General features: G+C 32.5%; 2 protein-coding genes across 2 annotated transcripts; one reads left to right on the top strand and one right to left on the bottom strand.

The window, feature by feature from the left end:
• Positions 1–192: 192 nt before the first annotated feature.
• Positions 193–1256, bottom strand: LOC105620745. The gene is made up of 3 exons (XM_012202236.1): positions 1130–1256; positions 441–615; positions 193–370 (listed from the first exon to the last, which is right to left on the bottom strand). Exons 1-3 carry the CDS (start codon positions 1254–1256, stop codon positions 193–195), a joined length of 480 nt encoding a protein of 159 aa, XP_012057626.1.
• Positions 1257–2218: 962 nt separating this feature from the next.
• On the top strand, positions 2219–16199 carry LOC105620689 (ral GTPase-activating protein subunit alpha-1). The gene is made up of 29 exons (XM_012202179.1): positions 2219–2324; positions 4569–4679; positions 4908–4925; positions 5123–5294; positions 5404–5761; positions 5858–6135; positions 6216–6510; positions 6589–6956; positions 7059–7281; positions 7363–7570; positions 7648–7779; positions 8156–8392; positions 8934–9124; positions 9290–9388; positions 9559–9843; positions 9930–10055; positions 10150–10317; positions 11030–11140; positions 11363–11521; positions 11616–11795; positions 11863–12226; positions 12351–12499; positions 12589–12764; positions 12858–13317; positions 13381–13667; positions 13739–13875; positions 14063–14188; positions 15385–15405; positions 16039–16199. The coding sequence occupies exons 1-29, from the start codon at positions 2219–2221 to the stop codon at positions 16197–16199; spliced, it is 5706 nt and encodes a 1901-aa protein (XP_012057569.1).
• The last annotated feature ends 2252 nt before the right edge of the window (positions 16200–18451 follow it).

The following is an 18451-nucleotide window of genomic DNA, read 5'->3' as shown; positions in this document are numbered from 1 at the left end:
TATATATATATATATATATATATATATATATATATAAGAACATTTCTAGAGAGATAAAAAATTGATTTATTATTTTCATAAATATACATGCAATTTGTTAAACTAATAAATTTGAATTTTTAGAAATCGATTGACGAATTGGAACTCGAATGGAAACGGTTTGCGAGTTGAAAAAAAGACTGCCTTAAGGTGTCAGTCACTCAAATTAGATTTTTTTACATTGGAGTTGCAATTTGATTTGTCGGCAACACAAAATGCTTCGCGCTGAATAAGGATCAAGTCACGGTTTTTTTGACGCTGCTCGAAGGCTTCTATGTCAGCGTTCAATTCCTCATATGGCTGCGTCACCGTGTCGGCCAGATCTTCGTATCTGTGATTATCGGGAAAAGTACTGATTTATCTAATGTTCTATCGAAACGTTCTGCTAACCATACTGGAACTTTGTTTTATGAGCAAAGCTGCAGAATCCGCATCTGTTATCAGTTGCGAGAGCGGTTTTATCTAGACCGAGTTGTTGGAAGACTTGCAGTCCTTTGCGCCAAATATCCTTTTCCTTCATAATTTCTTCCACGCTCGATACCGACGTTTCTGATGGCGATTCACACTCCAATATACCTTCGCGTCAAAATCTTATCTCAATCAAATGCTAGACATTGATTATTTTTATAGAATTTTATTTTTTATGTAATTAATAAAAATAAAATTAATTCTATGCAATGTTTTAAAATGCTTATTAGTATCATTATTGATGATCAATTTAATTTATTGTGTCTTATACAGCACAGAATATCATTCCAGCAACATTGCAGCAATCTTGCTATAAACTTCTGTGCTGTGTACAACTTAAGTGATTTTATGTACTATGGCTTTTGTGACATAAAAATATGAATTTTTAATTTAATTTGTGATATTAAATTATTCTAACTTATTCTTTTTTTTATTGTGTTACAACATTATTATACAATAAACATGCTTATGATAATATAATACTATATTATATTAACAAATATATCTTATAAGATGTGCAAGATTTCAGTATTTCAGATAGTATGAAAGAATGTTTCGTAGTATAAAACGAAAGAAAAATATTCTTAGCGAATTGATAACATAAATTCATATTTTTCATTACCTTTTTGCAGATGCAAATTCTGAGTATCCAGAAACTTCCAGAATGCCTTCACTTTCTCCTGTTGACTTACGCTATCCTCTTTAATAAATGAAAATTCCATGTCAACTTCCTCATCTTTCGAACTCATTTTGAAAGTATGTAACTAGTCCACTATGACTAATCTTTTGACATCACTTTTCATCACTTCTGCTTTGGACATGATGCGGGCCTCTAATGAAATCGAATATCGAACTAGTTATAATCGCTATTCAATCGGTAAAGAAGATTTCGTTATTCTAATCAAATCCCACTGCGGATAATGCATATTCCTATTTCAAACTGTCAAAAAATATATGTATAAAATATAATATATACAATATCACATATATATATATATATATATATAATAGTAAATCTTTTGCTCATTAACAATAATTATATAACATTTTTAAGAAATAAATATAGATACATATTAATTAAACTAACATTATTAAAATGATAATTAAAATTGACAAGACCAATTTATTAAACGATTTAATGAATAATTCTTACAATTTAGTTCCTCTTTTTTTGTTGCTATATAATGTATATCTTTTATTATTATTAAACTGCATTATCGATCAAAGTTACACGCGTCAAGAAACGATGTCAAATTAAAAAAAGTTTCAAAAATGATAAATCGGGACACAAAATATTCTAAAAATGTCGCATAGGTAATTTTCTATTTCGTGGGATGTTTTTCAAAATTTCAAAATGTCCCTTACAATGCACGAAACATACGTAATTATAATTAGTCATAATGAATTCTCTGAGAATTGGGAATTGGATGACGGATGATGTCATTGCCCCGAAGTACCACCGAGGGGCGCAGCGCTGCTTGCGTGTGGCCAGTTAGGCGCTCAAGATGGCCGTCACGTACATCTGATCGGAGGTGTGTATGCGAAATTCGACGCCGATTTGACGTGACACGGGTGGGCCGTGCATCGTGCACCTCGCGCCGCTGGCATGGTGATCGCGCGGAGGTAACCGGAGCCGGGCATCGACGCGGATCGTCCTGGGCGTCGCCGTCGATGATTGTTCCTGTCCCCGCGGCCGCCGGCGGCTTGAATCATGTTCAGCAAGAAGCTCCATGTAGACGTCAAGAAGTCGACGCTCAAGATCCAGGATGTTAAGAAGGACAGCGCGACGCGATTCAAACATCTTAAAATCGTATTAGGTGAGGATCATGACGACAAAGATGTGTCGGTGATGACAGGTCACGATAGGCTGATTCAGGTATTTCGCGGAATGACAATAGCGAATTCGAGGCGGTACCACTGATATTTACTAGCTCCCACGCGTGTTGGCGGAGACGCCTCAAATTGCGAGCCACGAGGACGTTTCTCATAGCGGACGTTTCTCTCCTCGTTCCATCTTCATTCTCTCTCATATCGCGGTCTTTAATGAACTTTACTTCAGATTTTACTTCTCAGATATAGAGTGAGAGAGAACATGAGAGTACACAACATTACTTTTACGTTACTGAGGAAAAATTGTTTACTTCATATATCTCATTTGACTTCTTTGAAAATAGAAGATGACCCTAGAGGAATGTTGATATGTGAAGTAGAAAATTAAAAATAACCATTGTAATGATTTTGACCAAATAAAACTTTGATTAATTCAATCAGAATTACTTGCTGCAAAATTTTTAATTGTATTATTATTCCAGATCTATATTTTTTACGTAAGAGAAAATTATTTGATTATTAGATTTATTATTAGAATTATTAGATTAATTATTTGATTTATGTTAATAAAATAGTACAGATGACTTGAGTTGTTGAGTTAATCAGAATTTGGTCAAAGTGGACCTTAATTAATATTAATGAGAGATTATTTTTTGCAAGCAGATTTTTTAATAAATATATAAAGATATCATTAATATAATGTATAATAATAATAATTTATTATTAATATAATAATAATAATAATTTAAAAAATTCAATTTTATACACAGATTTAAGAAAAGATTTTTATCTCTTCATGAAATGTAAAATAAATATACTTTGTATAATATTTAACTGATCTTAAAAGTAAAGCTAATTAGCAGTTTTTTTTATTTAGCAGATTTTATAGTAAAAGATTAATTAATTAATTATTAAATTATTTTTATTATAATAAAAAATTAATATATTAATAAAATTAATAAAAGATTTGAGAAAGTAGTACTCTATTTCTTTCTCAGCTATTTATTTAACATAGACAAAATTTTGTTACATCATTTACTTGTTGCATATCCTAGTTAAAAAAAGGAAAAGAATTAAATCCAAGCAGTTACAAGATAGTAGTTTCGCAGTGTTATGAGAGAGGTAGTCAATATCTAATCAAACCGCCTGACCACATTGACCAACTCGTGGCCTCCATGCCTAACTAAAGTTACATTGTTGTTGCATGTTTTATATATGTCTGCACACGCATACATACATATTAATAAAAATAGTCTACAGTTTTAGATATTTTGTACCTATATATATCTAATGCCATACATATTGATATCTTATATATATTTCTGTTCTAATATTTCTATTCTATTTATCTACTTCACTACATTAAATTATTTTGAAATATTATTATTAACGTGTATTATTAACATGTATTGTACATTTCTTCCTATATTATACATTTTTTTCTCTCTTTCTTTCATTCTCTTTCTTTCTTATATACATATAAGGAAAAAGAAAAGGATTCTACTATATAAGCACAGATACTTAGAACCAGTTATAATGTAATAGAATTTCCACTACTTTTTTCTATACAACATATCATTCTCTTATTTCAAAAGCGACATAATACAAAAAAATTTCTTTTTAGTTATTATCTTGAATGAGTTAATACTAGAAGAACCGGATAAAGGAGCCAAATTGGCTCCAACGGTCTCTCTAGGTAGACAATTAAATAAAAATTCAATCATTTTATATAATTGAAAATTTTTTTATTAAAATTAAGAACATGAAAAATGATGAAAAGTCACAAAAGGATATTACGTAGAAGCAAAATTGAAAAAAGTTATATTAGTTTGAATTTCGCGAGGAGCCATTGGCTATCTCGATCCTTCTAGTGTTAAGTAAATATTGTTTTATTAATCATCAAGAGTAAATTTCATAAGAAATCATCAAAACGTCACAATTCAAAGAGAATAGTTTTTTAAAAGATTGTGAAATAAAATTGACAAAAAGAGATTTGATGGGATCATATTATGAATATATATTTTTTAACGATATCATTGATTAGTCAATAATTTTCTATCAAGTTGAAAAAGAATTTTCTTTTTTCTGGAAAACTTAATTTTTTGTATTTATGTTATTTTTGACATATTGCTAGAGAAAGTTTTATATTTAATTAATGATGATATATTTATGAATCTTATTTTATATAATAAACGTATAGCAATTCACGCATTATTGTTTTTATATTAAAGAAAATGTGGACACTGACGAAGCAAAGGGTTTTTTTGAGGGTAACTTCAGCCATGTGTACTTCATTCTTTACGATTGCTTCGTGTCCGCCGAAGCAAATCTTCGGCAACGCGGTAAGTTGCAAACTAAATTGATATTACAGTGTAATGTACTAAATAAAGCTAACTGTCCTAATGCTATATAACTTTGAAAATTTCCATGCTTTAATATATATCGCATAATTATATAACTTGACAAAATAATATCATTGCCTTCAAAATTATAATAAATTTTGTATTAATCATAATATTCACTCGTTATTTTATTATCATCTCTTTCATTTCTTCCCATTCTGCTGCCAGAGCTTTCCTTCCATATTGGTAAGTCATATTTCATATTACTTTAGCTTGATTTGCATTAATTATTTCTTCCATTACTAACGTCTTATGAGTTAAATTACATTTACATGAATACTTATGTGCAAATATCATTTTCATGTTAATCATAGTATTTGCCATAAATATTTCTTATGTAATATGATTAATAGATAGGAAAACTAATCTATATTTTTTTATAGTGCATAAGGCACACAGGGAAGAGTTAGAACAAGTATTGCAACTTCTGGAGAAAGTTTTAACTCTTCTTCCTGAGCTGCTTAACAGACGATGGCAGTGTCATAGTTTAGCACGGATTTTGCAGAAGCTCTTGCATCCTGGTAATAGTTGGAAACTTCGTAGACAAGCTGTAAGGTATGACAACTGGTCACTTTATATATGTTCTATTTATTTAGGGTATATTATTTGATTTTATGTATGTTATATTTATTTGTTATTTGCATAACACCATTATGATGTTTAGGTACTTTATTTTGTGGTATCAAGCTCTTGGTGAAAATGCTCCCGAACATATACATCAGATGTTCGCCAGCTTGGTGCCAGGATTTCCACCGCATCAAGCATCGCCTTATAAATGTGATCGTAAAACAGATGGCAAGAAAGAAAAATTGGCGAAAGCATCTAATTCTGAAGAGAAAGATAAGAGAGAATTTTATGACACGCAACTCGGGCAAAGTACTTTTCATGATAATGGATCAAATCAATGTCCTATCAGTCAAGTTGATGGCGGGCCTATCTTACCACCGCAAAGTGGAGAAAAACCTCTCGATAATGAAACTGTTCGATTTTTGGAAGCATTGCTTGAATTTATGGTTACTCAGGTATGTAATTTTCTTCTCTATAGACATATTTATAGATATCTATTTAATGTTAAAATGCGATAAAAATGATTAATGATTTGTTTGTGTTATTTTCAGGTGGTAAAAGTAGAATGGCGAGATAAATCTACACGACAGCATAAAACTTTTCAATTTTTATTAGAACGTTTTAAAGTAGCATATCTTCGTCATATCTGTCCGGAATTTAATGACAACTTTTCCCTTTATAAACCTAATTTGGAATTACCCACAATGCGTAAACCGATGAATCAAAATCAGAATAATTATGTACTCTGTAAAGTCGCTTTAATCAAATGGGTTGCAAGTTTCACGCATGTCGCTAGAAAAGATGGACTTTTTGCACATCTTTCACAAAGGTAATTCATTTATTTTATCTATTTGTTTCTGTTGTAATTTTAATTATAATACATTTTTAAACACTACAACTAATCTGCAGTACAACACCAAATGAGGAAAATGCCGAGTCAGAATTACGCCGTGTGTCGGTGTATACTCAAAATTCTGCGGATTCGAATTTGCTGTCACCTGAATCAGCTATATCCCAACAGGATAGTCAAAATCAAGAAGATAGTGCCGTTTCGGCCTTGTTAGTCAGAGAGGTTTTATATGGAAATAGGGATAATGTAAACTTTGTACACGAATTGTACAGACAAGCATTTCTCTTAGATTTCCATCATGCGGGAGCTATAAGAAAGGCTATCGCTGTTTATAAAGATTGGATTCAAATGAATGTGAGTTTTAAATATTAGAAAATTATATTATACATATATGTAAATATTATTATTATATATACATAATATATTTTATAGGAAATCCCTCCATTTATGTTGGAACCATTAGATGGTCATAAAGATCGGGATTACGAAGAAAGTCAAAAAAAAGAAAGTGAAATGGAGAAGAGTCCATCTGATAGTTATCGGCAGACGAGATTAAGAAACGATTCTTATCTTGGCGCTATACATAGGGAAAATTTGTTTATTAGGGCAGGCTTGCAAAATGTTTTACAAATTTTTATCACTCAAGCATCAAATGTATTTTTCTTAGAGAACTCGGGACCGAGTGCATCTCTAACGTTACTCGAGGAACAAACAGACAGTTGTAAGAGAGTTCTAAATGTGTATCGATATGTTGTTATGCACTCTAGGCTGGAACCAGCAACTTGGGAACAGTTACTTAGGTATTTATTCAGTTACTTAGATATTTATTCGCGATTTGTTATCTTCTTTCTTTACGATTAATTTATATTCCTTCGCAATTTAATTTAAACTTCTTAAATCAGAGTGTTACTCCAAATTACATCGCTCGTGTTAAGCGAGAAATCTTCTCGCCGCAAGCATCAAGAAAGTATCGGTGGAAAACTTGCGCCTGCCATATTCCAGACTTTAATTGTTACATGGATTAAGGCTAACTTAAACGTGGTTATTTCTACCCAGTTATGGGACCAGTTTCTAGAAGTGTTAACATCGTTAACGCAATGGGAAGAATTAATTCGTGAGTGGGCGGTGAGTATGCAACGAATATCTCGCGAGCTCTGACTTACATATATGTGAAGTAATGTTTTCTTTTTTATATATGCTATGTAGAAAACTCTGGATACACTAACAAGAGTATTAGCGAGACACGTGTACAACTTGGATTTGAATGATCTACCTTTAGACAGACTCAGCGAACAAAAATCAAAAAAGCGACGAGGAGTTGGAAGCCGTGCGGCGTCAACTGGAAGCGTACAGCCGCCTCGGAAAGGTAGCGTTGATCAAGAAAACAATATTGCGCCGAAAGAAAGTGTCGTAGGTATGTAAGACCTATAGATTGCAATTTCCTTTTGTCATAATAATAATTTGCCAAAGGAGTCTCTCAATTTTAATCAGATCACCCTCTACGTGATATGAGGAAAGTACGACAATTACCGCGCAGTGCGAGTGACAACACTATATACAGTATCAAGGCTCGTACGAAATTGCATAGGCAGCGGACGCATACGATACATAGCGGTATTCCTGGTGAGTGAACAAACGCCATTAGCTACATAGTTTTTTTAATTTTACTTTTCGAAACTATGGTGAGATCTTTGGTAGTGCCTTTGTGTTGCTGTGCGCAATTTATTTATAACTGTGTCTCTTACTTCTTTTTTTTTGCTTTGGCGCCGACATCAAGTTAAAAATAACTTCTCCCCATACTGTACAGACAGACAGTAGTATCATTCCTACTCGTAGATTTGTCATATTTATAACGCAGCGCCCATTGTCGCTTATTCTAATTTTTAATCGGCATGTCGTTCATAAGATCGATTTTTAACTAAACGACTTGTCATTGAATACATCTCCACAGTGTGTGTCCTACTTCTTGATTAAATGTAAACAATTTCCACACGCGCAGTACTCCCCCTATCAATAGAACAAGATATGGCGCGGTTATTGTCAAGCGGCTCGGCTTCATCGTCAACAATCAGTCGGAAGATGTTGTCCAGCAGACGTGCCAAATCTTTGGATAGCATTGTTATAGTTGATAGTGAACCACCATCACCACGCTGCCCTTCGCCAACACCAAGCAGTGGCGTTGACAGCAACAAAGATAGCCCTATACAAATAGAAAATATTGATGGTAGCAGTATTGGTATGTATGGTCTGTCATTGTGTAATTTATATAACATATTTCATTGTGTGAAAGGCTACATATTATCACAAACTTGATGTGAACATTTTGATATTTCTAAAAAATTGTTACATCCATCCTACATTAATAACCATTTTACAACGTCTCTTAATCGAATAATGTCCTTTTATTAACAATACATGATGCTTTGATGATTACTCGAGCATTTAATATAATGCATTTAATATAATGAAGAAGAATCCGAATAATATTGAATCAAAATATTTCTTCAATTAAACCTATGCTTTTCAGATGGTTTTCCGCTTTTGGGATTTTGAAAGATTTATCATTGAATTAAGTCATTTGTTAAGCTTGTAACAATTTTTCTTATTGCACAGCATCATAAGATATAAAGAGCTTAACTATACATGACATTTTCATAATTCATAAATAATGTAATGAACTATATTGTTCAATAATATGTATTTGATTTTAAATTTAAATTTTATATCTTAAATTGATAGATTAGCGTATATTTAGCAACTGTTTTATTGTTCTATAGATACAAATGACGCATCTGAGAGAAGATCAGTTATGGCAGGTGGAGGGGTCCGTGGATGGTTGCCAGATGTGGCTGTCGTTTTATGGCGACGTATGCTCTCGGCATTAGGAGATGTTAATAATATTCAAGATCCTGTTTTGCACGGTCAAGTTATGGATTATCTTGTGCAACTTACACAAACGTTAATTAAGGTAAGAATTATTAAAACTTCAAAATTAAATTAATTAAAAATAAAACGCGCGCGAGCGTGTGTTTGTGTATATGTGTGTGTATATGTGTGTGTGTGTGTGTGTGTGTGTGCACATGTGTGTACATGTGTGTCTTGATTCTTATGCTGTTGGTTTATATACATTTAGATACGTTTGAATCAAGGAGTATCCGGAGATAATCAAGCAACACCTCCAGCACCAGAATTAATTCCACCTCTGACAGTCATCGCACCTTGGTGTTTCAAGGTATATATACATATCACTATTTGCTACATAACTTGTAAAAAATTGTCATTGTTTAATTACAAAAAAAAACAGAAACGTAAAGAAAAAACATATTTAAAAGTTGTAGCAAATGAATGATATAATGCAAAAATATTATGTTTTTCGGTACTTATCCATATATTTCTTTGCAGGCAATCCAGCTTCCCGATCAATACGAAATTGGCAAATTAGCCGCATATCGTCTTATATGTCTTTTAACAGTACAACCATTGGACATTAATCTACCGAAACAACATCTTACACTCTTCTATCGCGCCGTTCACAATGGAATTGCTAGTAATGATAGTAAAGTACTGCATGTACTTGTGAAATATACAGGACCCAGATTATTTAGTTTGAATCTACCTGGATCAAGTCTTCTGACTTTGGACTACATACACGCTGCAAATGTGATACTTAGCAGTCAAGATGTCGAGGTATCTTATTTTTCTTTGTAAATTCAGTAATTTAATATTTATTTCAGTGCATACAACATTATATTATTTATATTATTTTTTCTCAGGCACCAAGAACAGAAGCTGTTTCTATTATCGGCTCGTTATTATCCTTACCTGTTGCAATGATCAAATTACCCATGTTACAACCAAATGGGCCTGATATTGTAACTATGACGTGTCCAGAAGCAAAAGTAATACTACTATTGCATATAGTTTAATATCACAATTAATAGTCTCAAATTGATCCTTGTAATTTCATGTTTATTTTAAATTTTATATTTTTAGGAGCACATTGTAACAATACTTCTGCGGAGTTGTCGACGAGAACCCACTGGTATTGCGAGATGCCTGGCTCTATCAAGTATTGCGATGTTTGTATATAAAGAACTATCATATAAAACACAACATCCGAGAATTCCGGAAGCTGTCACAGTTCTTCTACTTGCACTTAGAGTAAGTTGAAAATTTTTCTATATTATAAATCTCTATTAAATATCTTTGAAAGACAATTATATGAGAATGGCTACATATGCACAAATTTTAAATCTGTAGATTTTTTAGAAAATAGAATGCATGAGAAAATTATTCTCTACGAGTTGTAATTGCTTAATAGTTTGCATTGGAATATTGCCGTAAATTAAACGGTATATATCGTGTAAAATGCACCGTTGTTATCCGTGAATATATCTTTTTTTAAGAAAGAGAGAGATCCATTTAACAACATGTTAAGTAAATCAGGTGTGTTACAATAATATTAAGATAAAAGCGAATCTCTTTCATTGAGTGTCATTAACAGCGGATGCAAGGAGCAGAGCGTCGCAGAGCTGGTTTCTGTTTTCCCCTAATAGATCAGGTAGTTTTCCTTCTTTTTTTTTGCATCAATGTAGCTGTGTCGACCGTCATGTGACGTTCACAATTTTGGACTGATACCTGCGTGTCTTATGAGGATCTCATTGATTTGCATGGCCTACCGCTATATATGTGCCCAAAAATAAAATGTTTCAGTCTGCAATTTCTTTTTTTATCTGATATTCTGTATACTTACTAATGAAAAATTCTTTATATGTTATTAACTAGATGTTGATAGTTCAAATATGCAGAAGTTAATCTTTATTTATCGGAAGTTAATCAATACTTAATAATTATATCAATTTTTTGTTTTCAGGCTTCTCACGCTACTGTTGCACAGGTTGCGTGTGATTCTTTATTACTTCTTTGCGATAAGGCTGATGTACTACTAGAATTGTATCCTAATGTGCCATCTAAGATAATACAGGTACGATTGTAAAAGGATCCCGCAATAATTATTATGAAGCCTTAATTAATTGAAGAATTGGATCCTGAACGAAAGTTCGTCTTCATGGATGTTGTAGCTTATAATATGATGAATAAATGAACTTATTTTAGAATTCAATTTCCTATATAATTAGTCCAGAATCTTTTGATTTAAGGATTATACAGAAGAATGTAATGATAATTTTAATTTTCCGATATTCAGATCTTATCGGATACACTTGGGCGAATGACAACGCGTGAAAGACGCGGACCTTTAACGGTGTCAATGCTATTTTGCTTAGGCGAATGGGCCATGCATTTAGGACCAACAGTATTACTACAGGTGTTCCAAGGAAAACCTCTCTTGATGACTTTATTTACAGTCAGTATTATATTTTATATATGACATTTTATCTTGTCGATTTCTATAGATTTATATTTTAATTGTCGATTTATATTTTAATTTTATTATGTAGGTTTTAAACAACATAGTGCAAAATAAAGTTGGAAAGGAATTTTCGAAAACCACTAAAAATAACGAGGATGATGATGATGATTTTGATCCTAATATTATATTAGATAACTTAATTGATGAGTCCTCTACAAAATCACCCCGCAAAGGAAATATTCAGTCGGTACAATTGGCAGCAAAAATGGTAAGCTAATCCGTTACATGCATATATATAAATATATATAATTTATGTGAATATTTAATCGATACAGGTATTGATGCATTTAATTAATCATCTGGGACATTTTCCGATGGGTATTGGAGCCGCGCGTCTCTCATCACTGGTTGTTGAGTTGGACGACGTTCCTGGAATCGACGGAGACGAGCTATCCTCCGCCGTTTTTCAAGCACCTAATATACAGTTGTTGATGCTATCTAATTCGATCATAATGTCACTTGTAGAATTAGCAGCATTGGATGCACCTGGCGGAGGCGTCACAGCTGGTTTGACTACAGCCCCTTCTCTGGTCAGAGTTTTGTTGCGTGATCTCGCTGGAAAAGCTTCTTGGGACAGTTCGATCTTGTATAGCCAACCTTTCATTGATGACGATCTACCGTTACCATTTGCAAAACCTGGTAATGATTTATTTATGTTATCTTTTTTTGCGCATGATTAACTTTTTTAATGAAAGAAGATGAATCGCGACGTGATAAATCTCTGATTATCTGATAACTGAAATAAATCTCTGATTTATTTCAGTTGATTGGAACGTGAAATTACATACAGAAGATTTGAATAGTGTCATCACACCTCATAACTGTACACCCAGACACACAATACGGCATCGCGAGCCCCACATATTACCGACTTTTGCGAATGCTGCAAGCGACATGGATAACTTGGACGATGTGAGTGAAATTGAAAGTTATATTGACAAGTTATATTAACCTTCAATAATAACAAAGTAGTAAATTGCTAAAGAGCTGTATGTTTTTAGCTTCTTCAATATATAGGACATACAAGCCCGGAGGTTTTGACCAATCCAGAAGTCGCTCTCAATGCGCCCGCTAATCCACCTCAGGGACATTATCTCGAAAGCGAGACTATTGCGACGATTTTGAATCAGAGAAACGCAGAGCAAGAACACATGAATAATTGGAATCAACACATTAGGTTGCGTTTTCTAAATATATTCTATTGATTTGTAATTGATGATAATTTGCAATTTGACGTTGTATTTTTGATTATAATAAATCTTAATTTTAGTATGAGCGCAACAGCAATTAGTCCACCGTCATGTCGCCCGCCTCCGGCGCCATTTCATCACTGCCGCCTCCTATTTTCGCATCTCGGTTTATCCGGCTGGGAGCTGCGTAAGAAACTGCATTTGTTAGCGAAAAATGAAAAGCTCTTACGTGAACTTCGTAATCTCGATGGCCAACGGTCTCGAGAGACACACAAGATAGCGGTGATTTACGTCAGCCAGGGCCAGGAAGACAAGAACTCCATACTAAGCAACGTCACTGCCAGTAAGGAGTATGAAAGTTTTATCGCGAGACTCGCTTGGGAAGTTGAGCTGGAATCGCACACTGGTTTTCTTGGCGGCTTGGTACCCGGAAAGGCATCTGGTGTCACCGCACCGTACTATGCTACATCTTTCACTGAAGTTCTCTTCCATGTTGCTACAAGGATGCCATCGGATAGTCCTGAGAGTTTGCTGCAAAAGGTAATTTTAGTATTGCTTTCTGCAACGTTTATCTCAAGATATTTACGTGATGTTTGATTTCAGACACGGCACCTTGGCAACGATGAAATCCACATAGTCTGGTCGGAACATTGGCGAGATTATCGCAGAGACATCATACCCACAGAATTCTGCGACGTTCTCATTGTTATTTATCCATTGAAAAATAAGCTGTATCGAATACAGATTTCGCGTAAATCAGAGATTCCATTTTTCGGTCCATTATTTGATGAGTGTATTGTGGAGGATAAGGTATTACCGGGTTTAGTGAGGACAACCGCGTTAGCTGCGAGTAAAGCGAAGAGGTCTACGCTTACGTTATATCAACATTAGTAAGTAATGTGTTTATAAACTGCAATATTAGGAAATCATCGAATCGAATAACATTTAAATAAAATTTTAGTTATGAGGAGAGAGCGCGATCCATCGATACCGTTATGAGAAATCACAAGGAAGCTACAACATTCGAAGAGTTTACGGCCAATGTTTATTCACCAGTACAACCGCCAAGCCCATTTAGCGCAGCTTCATCTGTCTCTGGTACGTGATTCTCAATTAAGTAAAAACAATAATATCATACATATATTTTGTAATATAATATTTAATTTTTTCTTTTTACACATGTGCAGAAATAAACGTCTCTCTCTTCAAAGAGAGTATTTCGCGTATCACTACAATATTTATCGTTTATAGAAGTTTATTATTACTGTTGATATCACACTATCAGGATCTACAACAAGCGTGCAATCCACAGCATCGTCAAACCTCGCAGCAGCGCTTATAGATTCGCACCAGGGACGCTCCGGTTTGCGCAGCAGTTCGACGGCGAGCAGTGACAATCGTGCGAATAGAGGTGACTAATTCAGTCCACTAACCCCCACCCACCTTGTAACACCACGGACAAGGTAGTATTATTAGTTATTTATTATTTCCGTGCTGATCTTCCAACATTTATCTGATATTGTATCCTATGCCTCTATCTGTATCTGTTAAGTGTGATGTGTATATGTATATACATATATATGTGTATATACATACAAGGTGTCTAGTAAGTTTTGACAAAACGTTCATGTGTAGAGTGGATTAAATTGAGTCGAAAAGTCGTATACTATTTTACAATTTTTACAATAATTACGAGATATTTAACAAAATCGAATTTATAAAAATCGTCAAATATAGACATAATATCCAGCGGGTCATACAACCAAATGCACAATCAGTGATCGTTGTCGCGATAACAATAGAGAATAGACTGTGCGATCCGTGTGTCAAAATGATCAATAAAAATAAGAGAGAAGGATCGTAAAAGATGGCTAATCTATTTCCATTCAACGATGTAATGGGACAGACAATGAGAAGAAGATTGGCTGTCTTCTACGGTACCTCTCTCTCATTATTACCGATCACATTTGAATACTATTTAAATATCGGATCGCGCAGTTTATTCTTTACATCTTTGGTCATGGTTGCTAAGCGCACGGGAAGTTGTTTTCTTTTGCCGTCGTGCGTAACTATTGCCGCTTGTAGTAAACAAATTTACATATGCCTAGCGATTACGACTGATGGGACAGATGGTCATGCATTGGCGGTATGGCGAATACGCGTTTATTCGGCAACCTTTAGAAATCAATATTTCATCGATTGCAAAAATTGTAAAATGATAAAAAGAGAACTTTTTGACTCACAATCAGTTTAATTCTATCTGCATACAAACGGTGTCAAAAAGTTTTGACACACACACACACACACACACACACACACACACACACACACACACACACACACACACACACACACACACACACACACACACATATATTATTTTATGATCGTTTGGTCATAATTTCATAGACAGTAACGTTCGAGCAACATGCTGCAGATAAATATTTGAAAGTAAATATTTTCTAATTCTTATTTATGTTATATATCTGTGTGTCTAATATATATATAGTTGCAAGATTTAATCTGCCGAATATTGTAAAATCAAGAATATTAATCAATTTTTTCTTTAACTTTTCTATGTCTTTTAATTAACTTTTTGTTTGGCAGTCTTGCAAAATATATTCAGAGGTAATCTTTCTAATCTATGAACAACATTATAAACATAGCATGTCTGGATATTATTTTTTCTTAGTTTTATGTGTATTTCATGTTTTTTAAATATTTTTAATAATTTTAATTTTTTATAATTTTTAAATATTGCTTTGCAGGAGAACAAGTGCGTTCCATTTTGCACTTATAGCATTATTTGTCCTTGTTTAAAGTCGTAATCACAATCTACGTGTTGTCGGTTGATGGTTCTATTTTAGCCAATTATATTGCAGCTAGTCCGTATTCGTTGCATCGTGGTTGGCTAAAATAGAACCGATAATCAGCAACTATAGTCAGCAATTTATAGTGTGATTACAGTTTTTAATATTTGATAAACAACAAGAATGAATTAATGTTTATAGTGTATGCGTGAAAACGGAACGCATTCATATGTGCAATATATATATATGTAAAATATGAAATAAAAAATATTGTGAGCATTTCCATCAATGCTCTCTTCTTATTCAAACTGCATGCTTACTTTTTTTTTTAATAATCTCTGCCTTTTTCACATGAACTATTTTCTTGCTAAAATTTTATGTTACTTTTTGATTGATAATCTACAAAGTTACAATTAAGAGAGATTTTATTAGTTCTGGCTTTTGTTTTCAGTTTCTGACGGAAGCAGAGTATGGTTTAGTAGTGATACTCCCGAGAGTCCTGCGCTTCACGGAATTTCACCGAGACCCGTAAAAAAGATGTCCTTTAAAACTGGACCAAAGCAGAAGGTTAACACGCAACCGACCCCGCCAGACAGTCCGAGATATAAATAAAAGGTTTTTTTATTTGTATTCAGAAAAATGCTCTGCACAACTGGGTTCATCGAGCATTGTACTTTAAAGGAACTATTTGGATAAAAAATAGAATAACGAATAATTATACGATAGAGTATTCCACTGTTAGTATTTTGCGCATAGCGTGAAAATTAACAACAATGCCTGTGGCAACTTGATACTTTTGCCAATCGGTATACTTTATTCACAGTGGGAATTGAATATCTGATTAGCGTTTTCTGTTTTCCGTCCTTAGGTTTAATTTTTATATTGAATGTACAGATCGTTGTTTATTTGTTGCAACGTAAATATAACGTAATTAATTTATTGGAAAATATAAATATATAATAAATTTATTAAATTATAGAGGTATATAATTAGATTATATTTCTCATAGACTTATTGACGTCAAAAAACAGCTATTTACATTGTACAGCACTTTCTTAAGATTAATTTATCGTAGTATTTCGAATAGCTAGAATAATAATTCTGGACTAAAATTTCTTGAAACATATTAAATGTAGCATAGAAATACTAACATTGTCAGAATGCTCTGCGGTACTGCTATATGGCCTTTGTAATTTCTTATGTGTCACACAGTATACATAGAATATGATATAACTATTTTATTATTAATTAGCAAGATAAATACGAGAGGATTTACAATATTATTCTCGATAATGCTTGTCAGCTTATGCATTAAAATCATATTCCAAATATGAAGCTGATGTGAATTTGATAATTCCATTGATTTGAGGTAAAACAATGTTTATTACAATTTAAACAAAGTGATAAATAGCCATTTTCAGAAAATCATTTAAGTTACACATTCCATGCGTATATCATCCTGTTCTTAATTTATATTTATACATTATAATATAATTCATATGTATGCATATATATGCATATATGTGAATATGTGTTACCGAGCCATTCCATTTGAACATAATTCGATTAACACATCTACTTTTACATCTTATAATGGATCCCTCAGTAGAATTTCTTTCATTTTATTCGATATAACATGAAGAGATCGCAAATGTAATCGCCGAATCACTTGATTTCTGTATTAAAATCGAAGATGTTTGATATTTTATAATGAATAAATTAAATATTTCTTATAATGATGTAAAGCCGAATAATTACCACATATTTGGCAAAAATCAAGACATGAAAAAAAAATGGAAATTGGAAACTTATTCCATTTATTAAATAATAGCTACTTGCTTTATATGAATTATTCTCATACAGTGATAATAATCAAAGTATTAATGTTATCTATTACTATTACTATTAATGAATGGCAGATTATAATAAAGGATTATATTGTGGTAACGATCGATGCATTATTCGAGATGAGATTTTTCTAGAGGTATACACTTCGCGATGATAAACTCTGTGTATAATTACAATTTTTTGACTATTTTGAAGACTACCATGAAACACATTCAAAAATGTAGGTATTAGCAACGAAGATGTAGTTGATAATTAAACTGATGCGCAGATCATGGCCAAAGCAGCATTATTTTTTCACTAATTTATAATAAGATAGAACAGGAAGAAAGCTCTGTGTGTATGTATATGTATTGTATATAAATTGTTAAGTACATAAAATGGTTCCGAGTCATTTAAGATTCTGAATATATATCACGTTATGTCGCTACATTATTAATAATATATAATATTAATTGAATGTATACAGTATATATATATATATATATATATATATATGTATATAATTCATTCATTATATCGTTATATGCAAAAATGCTTTTACTGATTGTATTTAAATGTACTTAATTAAACATTTTCATTAATATTGCTATCATTATCGTACTATTATTTAATTTTTTAAAAGAAAAATCATTCTTAAGCTTAAAATTTTGTCGAAATATCTGATTACATTGAGTGTTTAATTGGCAGAGCGACAGATTAATGAATACATAAGAAAGGTAATTAAAAAAAATTTGAACAAGTCTTTCATCGAGGTGAGAACGAATAATTTTTCTTTTTTTCCAAAAAGGAAAAAATATTCAATATATAAGCCTAAAAACAATACTAAAAACAGAATACCTGAACTTCTTAATCATACCGACTCGTTTTTGTATAAGGATAAAGTTTTGCATATATCTCTTTATGTAAAGATATTACAAATGTTTACATATATTAATATTTACGCGGAATAACATATAGTTGTCTTATAATATTTCTCCAGATTTAAAAGCACTTATTTCCAAGAATTAAAAGAAAAT

The sequence above is a fragment of the Atta cephalotes genome (assembly GCF_000143395.1).
Source record: "Atta cephalotes unplaced genomic scaffold scaffold00028, whole genome shotgun sequence".
Lineage (NCBI taxonomy): Eukaryota > Metazoa > Arthropoda > Insecta > Hymenoptera > Formicidae > Atta > Atta cephalotes.
Note: the sequence above shows the minus strand (reverse complement) of the source record. Positions and strands in the feature narration are given on the sequence as shown.